The 14,613-nt window shown below is 35.1% G+C and overlaps 3 protein-coding genes across 3 annotated transcripts; 1 reads left to right on the forward strand and 2 right to left on the reverse strand.

Moving 5' to 3' along the window:
• Nucleotides 1-5,850: 5,850 nt before the first annotated feature.
• Nucleotides 5,851-8,460, reverse strand: LOC136989246 (uncharacterized). Its single transcript, XM_067287362.1, has 3 exons — nt 7,314-8,460; nt 6,177-6,315; nt 5,851-6,091 (listed from the first exon to the last, which is right to left on the reverse strand). Exons 1-3 carry the CDS (start codon nt 8,458-8,460, stop codon nt 5,851-5,853), a joined length of 1,527 nt encoding a protein of 508 aa, XP_067143463.1.
• Nucleotides 8,461-8,673: 213 nt separating this feature from the next.
• On the forward strand, nt 8,674-11,084 carry LOC136989253 (uncharacterized). The gene is made up of 2 exons (XM_067287377.1): nt 8,674-10,014; nt 11,073-11,084. The coding sequence occupies exons 1-2, from the start codon at nt 8,674-8,676 to the stop codon at nt 11,082-11,084; spliced, it is 1,353 nt and encodes a 450-aa protein (XP_067143478.1).
• LOC136989259 (putative nuclease HARBI1) lies at nt 11,081-11,823 on the reverse strand. Its single transcript, XM_067287389.1, has 2 exons — nt 11,376-11,823; nt 11,081-11,208 (listed from the first exon to the last, which is right to left on the reverse strand). Exons 1-2 carry the CDS (start codon nt 11,821-11,823, stop codon nt 11,081-11,083), a joined length of 576 nt encoding a protein of 191 aa, XP_067143490.1.
• Between the last annotated feature and the right edge of the window lie 2,790 nt (nt 11,824-14,613).

Below are 14,613 nucleotides of genomic sequence, written 5' to 3' on the forward strand. Positions count from 1 at the left end.
GGCATCTTTTATTTCTTTTTTGTAGATAGCCTGGTGGTCGTAATATTGCTGTTTTAAATTGGTTCGGTGTGGCTCAGTTCTGCATGACTGAAATCGCCTCCTTAGAAGGTTGTTGATTTTACGTAATTCTGAGAGCCGACTGTTCCACCAAGGGACAGATCTATGTTTAGGAGAGGTTTTAGGAATATACCTATTACAGGCGTAATTAATTTTGTGAATGTTGTGCTCAAGAACTTCCGCAATTATATCAATGGAGTCATTGAAGTCATATGCTAGCATGTTATTTAACAGATAATTTTGTATGCTGTCCCAATCGGCGAGAGCAATGTTGAATCTGTCCTTAGTTGTAGTGGTTGCGTAGTTATTATCATTAATTTTTAGATTAAAAGAAATGTATGCATGGTCGCTAAGGCTACTCTCACGGTGTACTCTCCAATCCTCGAGTTCAGCCATGCATTCAGGACTGCAAATTGAAATGTCGATCCATGTGGTACCATGTTTGGAGACATAAGTGGGGGGTGAAAGTGGATTGTTTAGTAGTTGTAGATCGTTAGAAGCAAGAAATTCCTCAAAAGTTTCTCCACGGTTGTCTTGCTGGTCTCCTCCCCATGTAGGAGAGTGTGCGTTGATATCTCCTACAATGATGAATTTTGCGTGTTGGAATTTATTAATAATATTCTGTATGTTATTAATCATTAAATTCATGTCCTCATGCTGTGGGCAATAAATATTGATAATAATGTAGGTGTTGTTATTAAAATATAATTCGTTACATACAAGGTGTTCATTTGATACACTCATGCGATGTAGAATAGAGAGGTTAGTATTGACAATGACATTTATAGCCCAAGGGTATAGTTCAGTACCTTTTAGAATCGGATAGCGAGTGGGTAAACAAGCCGGATAGTTCCGTATACAATATGGCTCCTGTATAAATATAACATCGTATTTGTGACAGATGGATGCCAGTTGAGATGTTGAGGAAATTCCTCTCCCCAAATTTATTTGTAGAAAACGTAAGTAATTGCAGTTGTTAAAAGCCATATTCAGTACGTTCGATTATTGTATTTTTTATTCGTTGATAAACTGGACAGGAGCTGTCTCGAGCATTATGGTTTATATTGCTGTATTTATTGTGGTGACAGTTAATACATCTTGGTTTTGTGGATCTATTGGGACATTGTTTATACGAGTGTTCACCAGCACATTGGCTACAGGTAATTGTTTCTTGCTCACAATATTTAGCTGAGTGTCCGTAGTAATGTTCAAAATAACACCCAGTCGGTTGAACAAAACACAAAGTTTATATTTACAAGACAAATATACAAAATAACGTTACAACCAATTATGCACAAAATCAAGTGACCATCGACTATTATCCGTACAGGTTTCGTCAGAAAAACACCTTACGATCTCAGGTAACAAACTTAGAATCAGCAACACCTCTGAGTCCCGAAAAGTTCGTAATAAACCACTGGAGTTCACTTTCACCAGGTTTCCGTCACGTCCAAAGAGAGAGATAGTTAGAACTTCGATAGAAAACGATCCCATCTCTTTCCCGCCGAAACTACTTCTTAAATAGTAGCCGGCGTTCGAATCCTCCACCAATCCGCTTCGCTATTTCCGCAACGTCCGGCCAACGGCCATTCTCCGCCAGCCAATCGTCTGTCGATCGTTGATTCAAACCGCAACGGTTTTTCTAACGGTTCTTCCGTCACAAAAGTTCGTTATCTTGCGAACAGAATGGGAATCGCTCGCCTAGGCGATTCTCTACCCTACATCCATATTTGCAACAACGAAAACATTGTAATACTGGACAGAAGTCCATTACAGGACAGCGAGACCATTGCAGATTTATTTTACCCTCCATAAATAAATATTTTCTTAACTGTGGTGAAACTTTCACCGCCCAGTTTATATATGGAGCGTCTTTCCGTCCCATGTTAAATTTAATTTTAATTTGGTCACAAAATTCTTTTTCAGAGTAATTTTTATTTAATATATAATTTTGTTCGTATATATGGGTTAAGAGTTCCTCACGTAATAGATGTGCTGGCGTGGAGTAGATTACGATGTGAGGAATCCTTTTTGGTCTCTTAGCAACCACTTCCGGAATTGTTTCCTGTATGCAATTTTCCAGCTTGTTAAGATCGTCTTTGTTGTGTAAATGTATTGCAACACCTCCCCCCGCCAATACGACGAATTCTGTCGACTTCGATGCCTAATTTAGATGGGTTAATATGTTGTTGAATGATCTTTCGTGTTTCTTCACTGTTTTTATTTCCTTCTTTATTGTAAATAAAAAAAAATGTCTTTGGAGGGTATTCGAGGGTATTTTACTGGGGTATTCGAAGAAACAGGGTGGATAGCTCTTCCAGATTGTAACACCGCACTTTATGTAGAAGTGATAATTTTAATTTTTTTGATATTATCAGTTTTGTCATAGAGTTTCTCAACTTTATCTTTTATCTCAGTTAACATAGTGAGAATTGTGTTATCTTCATATATTTTTATTGTGCGATTTATACAATCGAAAATGAAATCGGTATGACGGAGTAAAGAGTTTGCATTTAGTATTTATAGCTATGTAACCCTTAAGCTCAGAAATTACTCCATTGGCAGCCATACGGGCTGCTGGAAAAGGTGAGTCATCAGACGCATTCATATTGTAGCTATATGGCAAAAGCAATTTACTAGGAATGAAGTACAATAATTGAAATCAACAGATAGTCCTGATTCCAAAAATTTATGATATGCAATACTTCAGAGGAATAGGCAAGGAAAGAAAGCAGCTTCTAGTTTATTACTCGAAGTTTTCAGACGGAAGGTCAATGACTGTTGTGATAGAAACTAAAAAGATGCAAATAGAATACGTTTTAATAATTTCCATAATTTAAAATCTAATGAACAAAAATTGATGAAAATTTGCGATAATGTTACGTAATTGGTGTAGATAGAGACAGCAAAAAATGTTTTGAAAATAATTAACCGGAAGCGAGAAAACAGCGTTCGATTACCGACCGGAAATGACACCAAAGAACAGTGATAAATTGCTGAAAAATGCACCAAAATTTACCAATTTTGAAGGCAGTGCTTGTTATTACTGTACGCAATAGGTGTCTTCACGAAAATCGATTTACCGGCAGCGAGAATTCCGAATAGGCGAATATAGCGAATTTTAGCTTCTAATTCAAAAATACAGCAGAGAGTAGAAAATCGGCATCAATTGGGGACTGGGGTTGTTCAGATTAGGGATTTGTTCCGATTACGGTCTATGTACGAAAAAATATATTAACCTGTCCGATGTTCAAATTTTTCTTCGTTGCGTGTCGCTTCCTGTTGAATTTTTTCTCCGTTGCGTGTCGCTTCGTGTTGAATTTTCGTCGATTTTAAGCCTAACGAAAATTTTTATAATAATAACTGAGGCTATCGTATCGTTAAAAATTATTTCTTTATTTTGTACAAACAAAATAAATATATTGAAGAATATAAAAACATGAAAATTATACTTTAGAAGTAAATCTAGTATCAAAAACGTTCGATTCAGCACGACACAGTCCGACTGAAAATCGTGCCGATTATCGGGCGATTCCGATTACCAGGGTGCCGATTTTCGACTCTCTACTGTATTTGGAAAAAGTGGTCCTACTTGACATTGTTTTGTTCCCATGATCTTCCGAATAAGGAATTCACATAAATTTAACGTATTCACAACGATATTACGCACAAAACGATCAAAAATATGAAGAGGACAATGACAGCAAACCTATTAGTCTCACATTCGAACGATTCCACCGTTCGAATGTCATGTTATTTGTTACTATTAATACTTGCCAAATATAGTCGTTGGGAAAGCCTACCGAATACTTTATTCATAGCAACCATAGTAAATACTGCGATTGTTGCTGCCGACATAAACAGAGCTAACTCGTAACTGAAACGAGTATTTAGAATAATGGCACTACAGTACCTTTGAGTGTTGTAGAAGCAGACTCCATGCGATTAGCATCAAAATTTAAAAGCATCGTAGAGTGCCATAAGTACCCGAAAGTACAGGCCTGAAATAGCAAGCATATAATTTTGAATGTATTTTAATTAATCTTCCTTCTTCATTACCAAGTATTTTGGCTTTTCGAACTTCTCCTGTTCAAAGTTTGTACGTGGATGCTTATGAGCCTCCACGATCTCTTAAGAGAGAACAGGGGCCGTATTCTGGTCACTTATCTCTTGTCTCTTCTTTCACCGACAAATGACGTCAAAGCGAGAAATGAAATTCGTCTGTCATACGAAGTGGCGATTCTAGTCGTTCGTAACGATCTCGTCTTTGTCGTTGACGTCACGATTCTCTTCGGTTGATTATACATGTTCGGGTTATCTGCTCGCGCAACGCGGTATGGAATTTTAACCAATGAAATTGTACAGTTTTCGAAAGTGCAGAATACGAAAATATAGAGCACGTGGTACGGCACGAGGTAATCAAGATGTCTCGACTTATGTTATGATCGGAACAAATGGAAATTTTGGTAACCGAGTTGCAAAAGCGTCCATATTTAGCTAAAGGGAAATTGGACGGGAATATTTCCAAAAATACTTTACGAGATGAATGGCAAGAAATTAGGGATAAAGTGAACTGTCTAGCTGATGGTCCACTGATCGAAGTGGAACAATTAAAAAAAAGATGGAGTCAGTGGCGTTCCTGAACGAAAAGTAAAGCGGCTGCTTTAAGGAAAGATATACTTAGAACAGGTGGAGGGAAAAGAAGTACTCCACCAGTAACAGATCTTGAAAAAAAGGTGTTGTCATTAATTGGGAACGAAGAATTTGGATTGGAAGAAGAAAATTTATACGAGCTTGGAGCTTGCACTACAAGTTCCGTTGAACCTTTACATAATGTAAGTAATACCTTTTTATTTATAAATTCATTTTTTATATATTAAATATAGTCTATATATATATTTATTTATATTTATATATCGTAGATACAAAAGGAAGGAAATGATGTGGAACCACCTCGTGAAATAGTTGAAAGGGAAGATCTTGAATCTGAAAGTAAGTTATTTATTGTGTCAAGTAATTATATTTCTTGACTTCAAGTTTATTTAGTTTTAAAATTAAATGTTTTAATCTTCCCGTTGTAATGCCAGATTCTGGATGTCGTCGTCGTCACCGATCTTCAAATGAAGATACTGTAACTTCATTTATAGAGCAATCTGTATCTAATCAAAATTCATTATTAACAAGGTAAACCTTATAATCTTTTTGGAATTTATTTTACTTTGAGGTTGACTTCATTGATTAAAATATTAATATAGTTAGATAAAAATATTAAAACATTTCTCTCTGATTAAATGCTTTGTCTAGTTTCATTAAAAGTATCTAGTCATTTATGTGTATATATATATATATATATATATATTATATATCAATACATTTTTTTATGTAGGCTTTTATCTATAGATGAAAACCTAGCAGAAAATAATAAACTAATAAAACGACAAAATAATATAATGGAAGAGAAAAATATGATTCTCAAAGAAATCTTGCAAACTCTGTAAAGGGTATTTATTTTATATAATTGTTTAACATTTTAATACTTTTTAAAAATTTATTGGGTAAACAATATTTTTATATTAACATGTGTGTCTTCTTTTTTCAGTTTGCGTGATGTGTTCGTCTGCTAGCCAATTTAAACAGTTTTGTCTCTTTTTTTATTTCATAATGTACTTAGAAATGAAATAAATAATAAATAAAAATTTCTAAATAATAACTAGTGTGTTTACTTATTTATTTAGTCTCTAAAGAATAAAGACTGGAAACAAAATTAATTCACTGTTTTCATTCATGTTTATTTTAACAGAATCTCTGTAATATTAACTGTTGCCTGACATTCACAGCATTCTGATTTGCAGAATGTTCCATTTCATTTATGCTACCATCATCATCATCATCATCATTTCCACAAATTTCTTCTGTAGGAATGTTAAATGCTACACAAATGTTATGTAAAATAGCACAAGCCATCACTATTTTTGCTGATTTTTCTAGAACATATTGTAATCCTCCAGCTGACTTCAAGTCAAGGCATCTGAATCTAATAATTATAAATTATAATTTTAATATTTAATTTTGTAAAATTAGTAAGTTGTTAGTAAGAAAAATGTAAGAATTTCTCTTACCTCTGCTTTAAAACACCAAAACATCTTTCAATGGTGTTTCTGGCTTTTTTGTGAGCTGCATTGTAATTTAATTCTGCAGCTGTTGATGGATTACCTACAGGTGTAAGCAGCCATGTTTGTAAAGGATAAGCACTGTCTCCTGTAAACATAATTTAGAGAATGGTGTTTACTTTTTCATACCAAATTAATAAGAAAATAATGTCTTTACATTTTTGTTTTAGTTTGGTATTACATGACACCGAAATACTTCAAAAGACAATATGTCTGTGAAATATATGCTTACCAAGCAACCATAATCCTCTTCCTATTACTCTGTGCAAAATTTCCACTTACGAGAACATTTTGCAAGATAGAGTAATAGATATACGTACTTAACACCTTACACTTGCCGAGAAAAATATATTTATTTGCAACAAAAACGCAAACGTTTTCAGCCTGATTCACAGGCCATCTTCAGGCTTGGAATACATTTGAAATTAAAATTCCATCCATGGAATACAAAAATTCAAATTCAAAATTAAATAAGGTACAATCAAAATAAAATATTGAATAACTAACATAAAGCAAAAAATAACAAAAAATATATAAAAATGTAACAAATGAATACGTAAGCATTAATAAATGCAAATTTCTAAGACATACAATAAAACCACTATATTGATTGGTTAGAGCCCTTATTAAACTTCTTAACCATAAACTTCCATGCAGAGGGAAGACTATCTGCGTCCCTCGCATTAAGACAGCCTTCTTGTAATCTACTTCTAAAAATCTGCAACTTTTCCGCTGTCAAGGCTAATGATGGAGACGATAAAGGATTTATGATGGCCGCCTGATTCCATTTGACCGTAGCTCCTGGCGCTTGCGCCATTTGGGACAAAACTGTTGCATTAGACCCCTTTCTGATATCATAACCATGCTCCTTGATTCTAATTCCTAAACTTCTAGTGGTTACTCCGATGTAATCTTTTTTAACGCCCAATTGCATGTTTTCATACGGAATTTTATAAACTCCTGCTTTCTCTTCTGCCTTTATAACATCTTTATCATTCCTGAGGATTTTGTATAAATTAGGGGCCCTTTTTATAAGCATCCTCGAACTTTTTCTGTGTGCTATTTCTTTCATGACTGTATTCATACTTTCATTATATGTAAACTTTACAAACTTATTGGGAGCATTCTTAAAACATCTTTTCTTGATGTTGTTTTCATATTTCTTAATTATTCCTAGAATTGTACTTTTTTGGTAACCTAGGGTCCTGGCTACACTTATTATTCTATTTATTTCTTTCGTCCTGTCTTGTACTCTTTCGCAATACAAAAAGGCTCTTCTTATTAAAGCTCTGAAAGCTGCAATTTTATATTTATACGGATCCTTGGATTGGGAGGGAATATACAATGGGCTGTGGGATGGTTTAATAAAAACACTAGTGGACAAGTGGCCTTTTTTGAATGTGATATCGATGTCGAGAAAATGCAGATTCAAGGAACTTTTCTGCTCCAATCTTAAAGTAAGGCCATCATTGTTATCATTGATCTTATCTAAAAAATCTTTAATTCTGCTGTTACTTCTCCATAATATAAGCAGGTCATCAACGTATCTGCTGAAATACACGATATCATCCTTAAAACCATGAAAAATTCTTTTTTCCAGCCTCCTAACTACCAATTCGCATAGGATCCCTGAGAGTGAGCTTCCCATAGGGACCCCTCTTCTCTGTCTGTAGACCTGTCCATTAAACACGAAACAAGACTCCCGGCAGACCAAACTAGTTAAACTCTCTACTTCTTCTGTATAACTAAGCAATTCCGAGTTATTGCTGTATAAGAAATCCAATAGTGCCTCCTCGCACGATTCTATCCTTACTGACGGATACATGCTCTCATAGTCGAAAACCGTTGCAACTTCATCCTCCATTAATGCTATACTTTGCAGATCCTTAACCACCTTCATAGGATCACGGGCAACAAGAGTATCCGTGTCTAGTTGCAAGGATAAGTATTCATGCAATTTCTTTTCTAACACAAATGTGGGACCCCTGCACTTCTCTACAACAGGTCTTATTTCTTTACCGGTTTTATGCACCTTCGCGAAAGCAAATAATCTAGGTGTTCCTGGCCTAGGGTTCCTGCATTTCTTGAGAAAAGGCAAAACTTTGGAAAGCTTAGAGACCTCCAGTTTCCTGACCCTTCTATCCAAGCTTCCAATAAGATTGCTGTTGATCTTTTCACACTCCGTCTTTTCGATGTAATCCATTAGTGCTTCGTTATACGTACGCCTTTTCATGATGACTAAAACTGAGTGGTCGATCTAGCTGAAGCAGTCCAGAAGAATTCTATTAGTAATTATGTAAAGAAGTTAAAATGGATTATACGTAAACAAAAGGTTAGAAATACAAAGAAAAATCTTATTACTTTCTGCGCGTGGGACCAAATTGAGGTACCAGGAAGAATTAAGAAGCTTCTAATAAAAGGCCCAAATTTTGTACCTGTGGAGGCTATGAATTGGGAAACCTCAGTACAGGAAATTGAAAGAGGCATTGTTGGGCTAGACGATTTAGAGAAAGAGTACTTCAGATGGAAAGCAGTCCTCAACAACAGGCAGAGGGGCCGTAAGCAGGATTTTAGGAGTAGTGACATCCGGCTCACGAAGAATTGGTTAAAACATAATGATTTGGTCTTGACTAGGGCTGACAAAAGTAAACAACTAGTCATCATGAAAAGGCGTACATATAACGAAGCACTAATGGATTACATCGAAAAGACGGAGTGTGAAAAGATCAACAGCAATCTTATTGGAAGCTTGGATAGAAGGGTCAGGAAACTGGAGGTCTCTAAGCTTTCCAAAGTTTTGCCTTTTCTCAAGAAATGCAGGAACCCTAGGCCAGGAACACCTAGATTATTTGCTTTCGCGAAGGTGCATAAAACCGGTAAAGAAATAAGACCTGTTGTAGAGAAGTGCAGGGGTCCCACATTTGTGTTAGAAAAGAAATTGCATGAATACTTATCCTTGCAACTAGACACGGATACTCTTGTTGCCCGTGATCCTATGAAGGTGGTTAAGGATCTGCAAAGTATAGCATTAATGGAGGATGAAGTTGCAACGGTTTTCGACTATGAGAGCATGTATCCGTCAGTAAGGATAGAATCGTGCGAGGAGGCACTATTGGATTTCTTATACAGCAATAACTCGGAATTGCTTAGTTATACAGAAGAAGTAGAGAGTTTAACTAGTTTGGTCTGCCGGGAGTCTTGTTTCGTGTTTAATGGACAGGTCTACAGACAGAGAAGAGGGGTCCCTATGGGAAGCTCACTCTCAGGGATCCTATGCGAATTGGTAGTTAGGAGGCTGGAAAAAAGAATTTTTCATGGTTTTAAGGATGATATCGTGTATTTCAGCAGATACGTTGATGACCTGCTTATATTATGGAGAAGTAACAGCAGAATTAAAGATTTTTTAGATAAGATCAATGATAACAATGATGGCCTTACTTTAAGATTGGAGCAGAAAAGTTCCTTGAATCTGCATTTTCTCGACATCGATATCACATTCAAAAAAGGCCACTTGTCCACTAGTGTTTTTATTAAACCATCCCACAGCCCATTGTATATTCCCTCCCAATCCAAGGATCCGTATAAATATAAAATTGCAGCTTTCAGAGCTTTAATAAGAAGAGCCTTTTTGTATTGCGAAAGAGTACAAGACAGGACGAAAGAAATAAATAGAATAATAAGTGTAGCCAGGACCCTAGGTTACCAAAAAAGTACAATTCTAGGAATAATTAAGAAATATGAAAACAACATCAAGAAAAGATGTTTTAAGAATGCTCCCAATAAGTTTGTAAAGTTTACATATAATGAAAGTATGAATACAGTCATGAAAGAAATAGCACACAGAAAAAGTTCGAGGATGCTTATAAAAAGGGCCCCTAATTTATACAAAATCCTCAGGAATGATAAAGATGTTATAAAGGCAGAAGAGAAAGCAGGAGTTTATAAAATTCCGTATGAAAACATGCAATTGGGCGTTAAAAAAGATTACATCGGAGTAACCACTAGAAGTTTAGGAATTAGAATCAAGGAGCATGGTTATGATATCAGAAAGGGGTCTAATGCAACAGTTTTGTCCCAAATGGCGCAAGCGCCAGGAGCTACGGTCAAATGGAATCAGGCGGCCATCATAAATCCTTTATCGTCTCCATCATTAGCCTTGACAGCGGAAAAGTTGCAGATTTTTAGAAGTAGATTACAAGAAGGCTGTCTTAATGCGAGGGACGCAGATAGTCTTCCCTCTGCATGGAAGTTTATGGTTAAGAAGTTTAATAAGGGCTCTAACCAATCAATATAGTGGTTTTATTGTATGTCTTAGAAATTTGCATTTATTAATGCTTACGTATTCATTTGTTACATTTTTATATATTTTTTGTTATTTTTTGCTTTATGTTAGTTATTCAATATTTTATTTTGATTGTACCATATTTAATTTTGAATTTGAATTTTTGTATTCCATGGATGGAATTTTAATTTCAAATGTATTCCAAGCCTGAAGATGGCCTGTGAATCAGGCTGAAAACGTTTGCGTTTTTGTTGCAAATAAATATATTTTTCTCGGCAAGTGTAAGGTGTTAAGTACGTATATCTATTACTCTATCTTCAAAATGTTCTCGTAAAGTGGAATTTCGCCAGATAAAAGCATCATGCGTGCGCCCCGGATACAATGAGTTAATATTCAAAATTCTCAACTGAGAATCACACACCTAAAAGCATAATTTTAGTTTTGTAAACAACTATTATTCAATTGTAATATCTTGTATTCAAGTAATATTGATAGTGAAATGAGTGATTTGACATATAAATTTAAAGATACCACTTTATTAAAGACATTAATTTTATTTATAGTTAGATGGTTAATTTGTATAAATACTTACAACTTGAACATTAATAGAATGAAATCCTTTTCTATTGATAAATGACTCCTCATTATATTTGGAAGCTGGAGGTGCCTTGATTGCAATATGAGTGCAATCAATAGCTCCTGCAATAAGTAAAGAAATAGTAAAAATCATCATATAATTAAATAAGAAACTTTATCATTTTATTCACTACTTTTAAAATTATAAATTGTAACAGCTATTTAAAAAAAATAAAAGTAATTACATACTATATTATATTCTAATGAACAAATAAAAACAATTTACTCACCCACAACTCCTGGCATTTGACTGATGATAAAAAATCCAGACGACACATCCAATTGTTGTTCTCTACTCCGAGGAAAAGAAATTTTATATCCCAATCGGCGGATGATACTGATGACTACAGACGGCGTAATTCGGGACACTGTCGACTGGGGAACTTTAAGTTGGCAGTGATCACCGACATTTCTTTGAAATCCACCAGAAGCAAAAAATTGTAAAGTTATCAATAACTGAACTTCTGGTGGAATTACGGTCCGTGACTTTCTCCGGATTAAATCATCCCGCAATTCGTTGCACAGCCACACGGTAGCTTTTTTCGTTAGACAAATTCTTGAACGAAATTCATCATCATCTAAATCAAAAGCGTTATCTCTATCGCGAAATACTCTTTCTCGAGATAGGGAACGTTTTGTGATACGATCATATAGCACGAGTACCATGGAGTCGTCCATATTGGATATAACGAAATCCAGGCGAAAGACAAAAGACCGGCTGAAAGACAGCTATCCGCTCGTCTCTGATAAAAGAGAGAAGCGAAGAGAGAAAAAGTTGTCCAGAATCGCGTTTAGAGAGACGCGACGATCTCTCGAGACGTAAACAAACGATTAGCCAATCAGCGACCGGCTTGGGAAAGACGAGAGACGAGAGACGATGACCAGAATAGGGCCCCATGTCTCCTCGAAATCCTTATTTTGCAAGTAGCATCTTATTGCATCTCTTTCTACGTCCGTTAAGATCGGTTCGACGAACACATGAGATTGAAGAGATTATTTGCAGCTTGGAAGAGTAGTGTCTCTACATTCGACATGTGAATGGAGAATGTAAGCAGCACGATTGACCTGGACACAAGCAACATCTTACAGGTTGAGGTTAATAGTATTTCACCTTGGTCAACCCCAGCGATAAATGTTCACTTAAGCTTAAAGCAGTTTCCCAAAGATACCACGCCAGATTATGCATATAGCCAAAACTTTGCAGAACTTCCAACATCGTGACAGGAATTTAATCCCTATATACACTGATGGATCTAAATCGGATAACTATGTTGACTTAGCCTTTGTTTGCCAGGATAAAATCGTGGCTGAACAAATAGCACCGAATTCTTCCATCTTTACTGCCGAGTTGCAGGCTATTTATTTAGCCCTAAAATATATAAAGAGGAAAGATCATCGTTGCTGCGTGATTTACACTGACTCAGTTAGTGCACTTCAGGCTTTGATCTCATCTGAACCTAGTTCTAACTCTATATTGATTAGAATTTATAATCTGCTTTGCCTTCTTCTTGCGACGAATCTCTATAAAATTTTGTTGGGCCTTAGGCCATGTAGGTATAAGAGGAAATGAAGAAGCTGACGCAGCAAGTCTTTCTCATAATTCAATGTTTTTTGAATAAAATGACTTGAAGCTAGTCGATAAAAAACGACTAGCAGAGAGATGGCAAATTGTGTGAAACGCACAAATCTAGAATAAACTTTGTGAGATCAAACATATGATAGAAAATTGAACACATAATAAACAGTATGACGGGAGATCCGTGGTTATCCTTACTCGTTTGAGAATTGAGCATACTCGGTGCACTCATCAATAACTTTTGAAGGGTAATGACCAGCCAGTATGCCAATACTGCAACTGTACTGTAAGTGTTAAACGCATACCGTGCAACTGCATTGCTTCTGAGAGGATTCGTAGACAGAATTTTGAAAATGCAAGTTTTAAAAAGATTCTGGGCCAAGACAAACCTTGATAAATTATTAAACTTTCTGAAAGTCACAAATATTTATAAACAAATTTAATAATTTATTTATTATTTACTTTTATTTATTTTGTTGTTTTGTTTATTCGTACTGATTTATGTTTTTTTTTTTTTATTAATATTTTATATGATATATATATTCAGTTTTGTCTAATTTTACCATTTGCCACAATGCAGTGTCGCCTGTATGGTTCTTGTGTCAAAAAAAGTGAACCAACCAACCAACTAAATATTTTGATAGGAATTTTTCGGACATATATTGTTTCCAGTACAAAATACTTAACATTTGCGGGTGACGCGGTCAAATACGTGATCTGGACAAAGAGGGCATTGATACGTAGACGCAACGTAAAAAACAGAATAGGTAATATTCTGTTTTTTAGATTGCATCGAAAGAAATTTACATTGTAATTAAAGAATCCAGAAAGTTTACTATCAATTACAATACAAAAATGAGCAACGAATATTATCTAAATGAATACTGAATAAACGAACAAAACTCTTCGCTTACGTTTGCTAACCGAAATGTATTTGCAAGGATACACCACAATCCCACATAACATGTCTGCTACGGGAAAGATTGGCCTGAAAAAGCGATACAAGCATTTAGACTCCATTTTCTTTCTGAATTACCATACTATTTTTTTTTAGTCCAGTACAGGCCGGTTGGATAATGGTTGCAGGTTCGTGCCTGATTAACAGGCTAACCATGATTAGCATCCCGAATGCTATTTACGTTTCTAACATCTGATTGCGAGGTAGAATTCCATTCCATTAAGGAACTATTTACTACCCCTTATTTTTGAAACACAAATGATGTTTATCTATCCAATCCGATTAGAATATATACATTTAAAAGAACGTACTGTACATACAGCATTACAATTAATATTTACTTTATCGATATGATATATCTTTAATTGTGTAATTCTTAGTTACCATAAAATATACATCACTCAGACAATAAAATCTTGGTAAACAGCACTTCTCATTATTTATTTATAGCTTAAAATTAAATGGTATTTAAATTACATACTACACGTATCCTGTATCGAACTACTTTTATTGACTACAAATATGTGTACAGCCGCTGTGGGTACTAACAGCGTCATTTTTAATCGTATCTATTACAGTAGTGAAGAAGATTGTTTAATATACTGTTCATAAGTTGGATTGTCTTTTGCTGTAAATAAAGTAACAGTTCACTCCCGAATTATTCTGCAATACCAGATCGCAATGGTATTGATTCCGTGATATGGTCTTTTATATTCTTTTGCTGTGAAACCTTACTATTGCGGATTACATAATACTGTTATGTTTGTAAAACGCTATTAAATATTGTTAAATGTATCATCCACAACAGCACCATGCATAGACGATAAAAATGGAACATAAAGTAATTAAAAAGAAAATCGTAAAAGCTTCGGCTATTATTCGAGTCGATAAAAAATATAAAAATGTACAGTATACCTCGATTTAAGCACTTAAA

This window comes from Centruroides vittatus, unplaced genomic scaffold (assembly GCF_030686945.1).
Source record: "Centruroides vittatus isolate TY-2023 unplaced genomic scaffold, ASM3068694v2 contig_1290, whole genome shotgun sequence".
In the NCBI taxonomy this organism is placed as follows: Eukaryota; Metazoa; Arthropoda; class Arachnida; order Scorpiones; family Buthidae; genus Centruroides; species Centruroides vittatus.

Bases quoted from the DNA above. Each gene is read 5' to 3' on its own strand.
- LOC136989246 (XM_067287362.1), bottom strand. From the start codon at position 8,460: ATGAAAAGGCGTACGTATAACGAAGCACTAATGGATTACATCGAAAAG. The intron at 6,316-7,313 runs GTATGAATACAG...TTATGTTTACAG, and splicing joins AAAGTTTACATATAATGAAA to GAGACAGTGCTTATCCTTTA. The intron at 6,092-6,176 runs GTAAGAGAAATT...TATAATTATTAG, and splicing joins TTTGGTGTTTTAAAGCAGAG to ATTCAGATGCCTTGACTTGA.
- LOC136989253 (XM_067287377.1), top strand. From the start codon at position 8,674: ATGAATTGGGAAACCTCAGTACAGGAAATTGAAAGAGGCATTGTTGGG.
- LOC136989259 (XM_067287389.1), bottom strand. From the start codon at position 11,823: ATGGACGACTCCATGGTACTCGTGCTATATGATCGTATCACAAAACGT. The intron at 11,209-11,375 runs GTGAGTAAATTG...TACTTATTGCAG, and splicing joins TCAAATGCCAGGAGTTGTGG to GAGCTATTGATTGCACTCAT.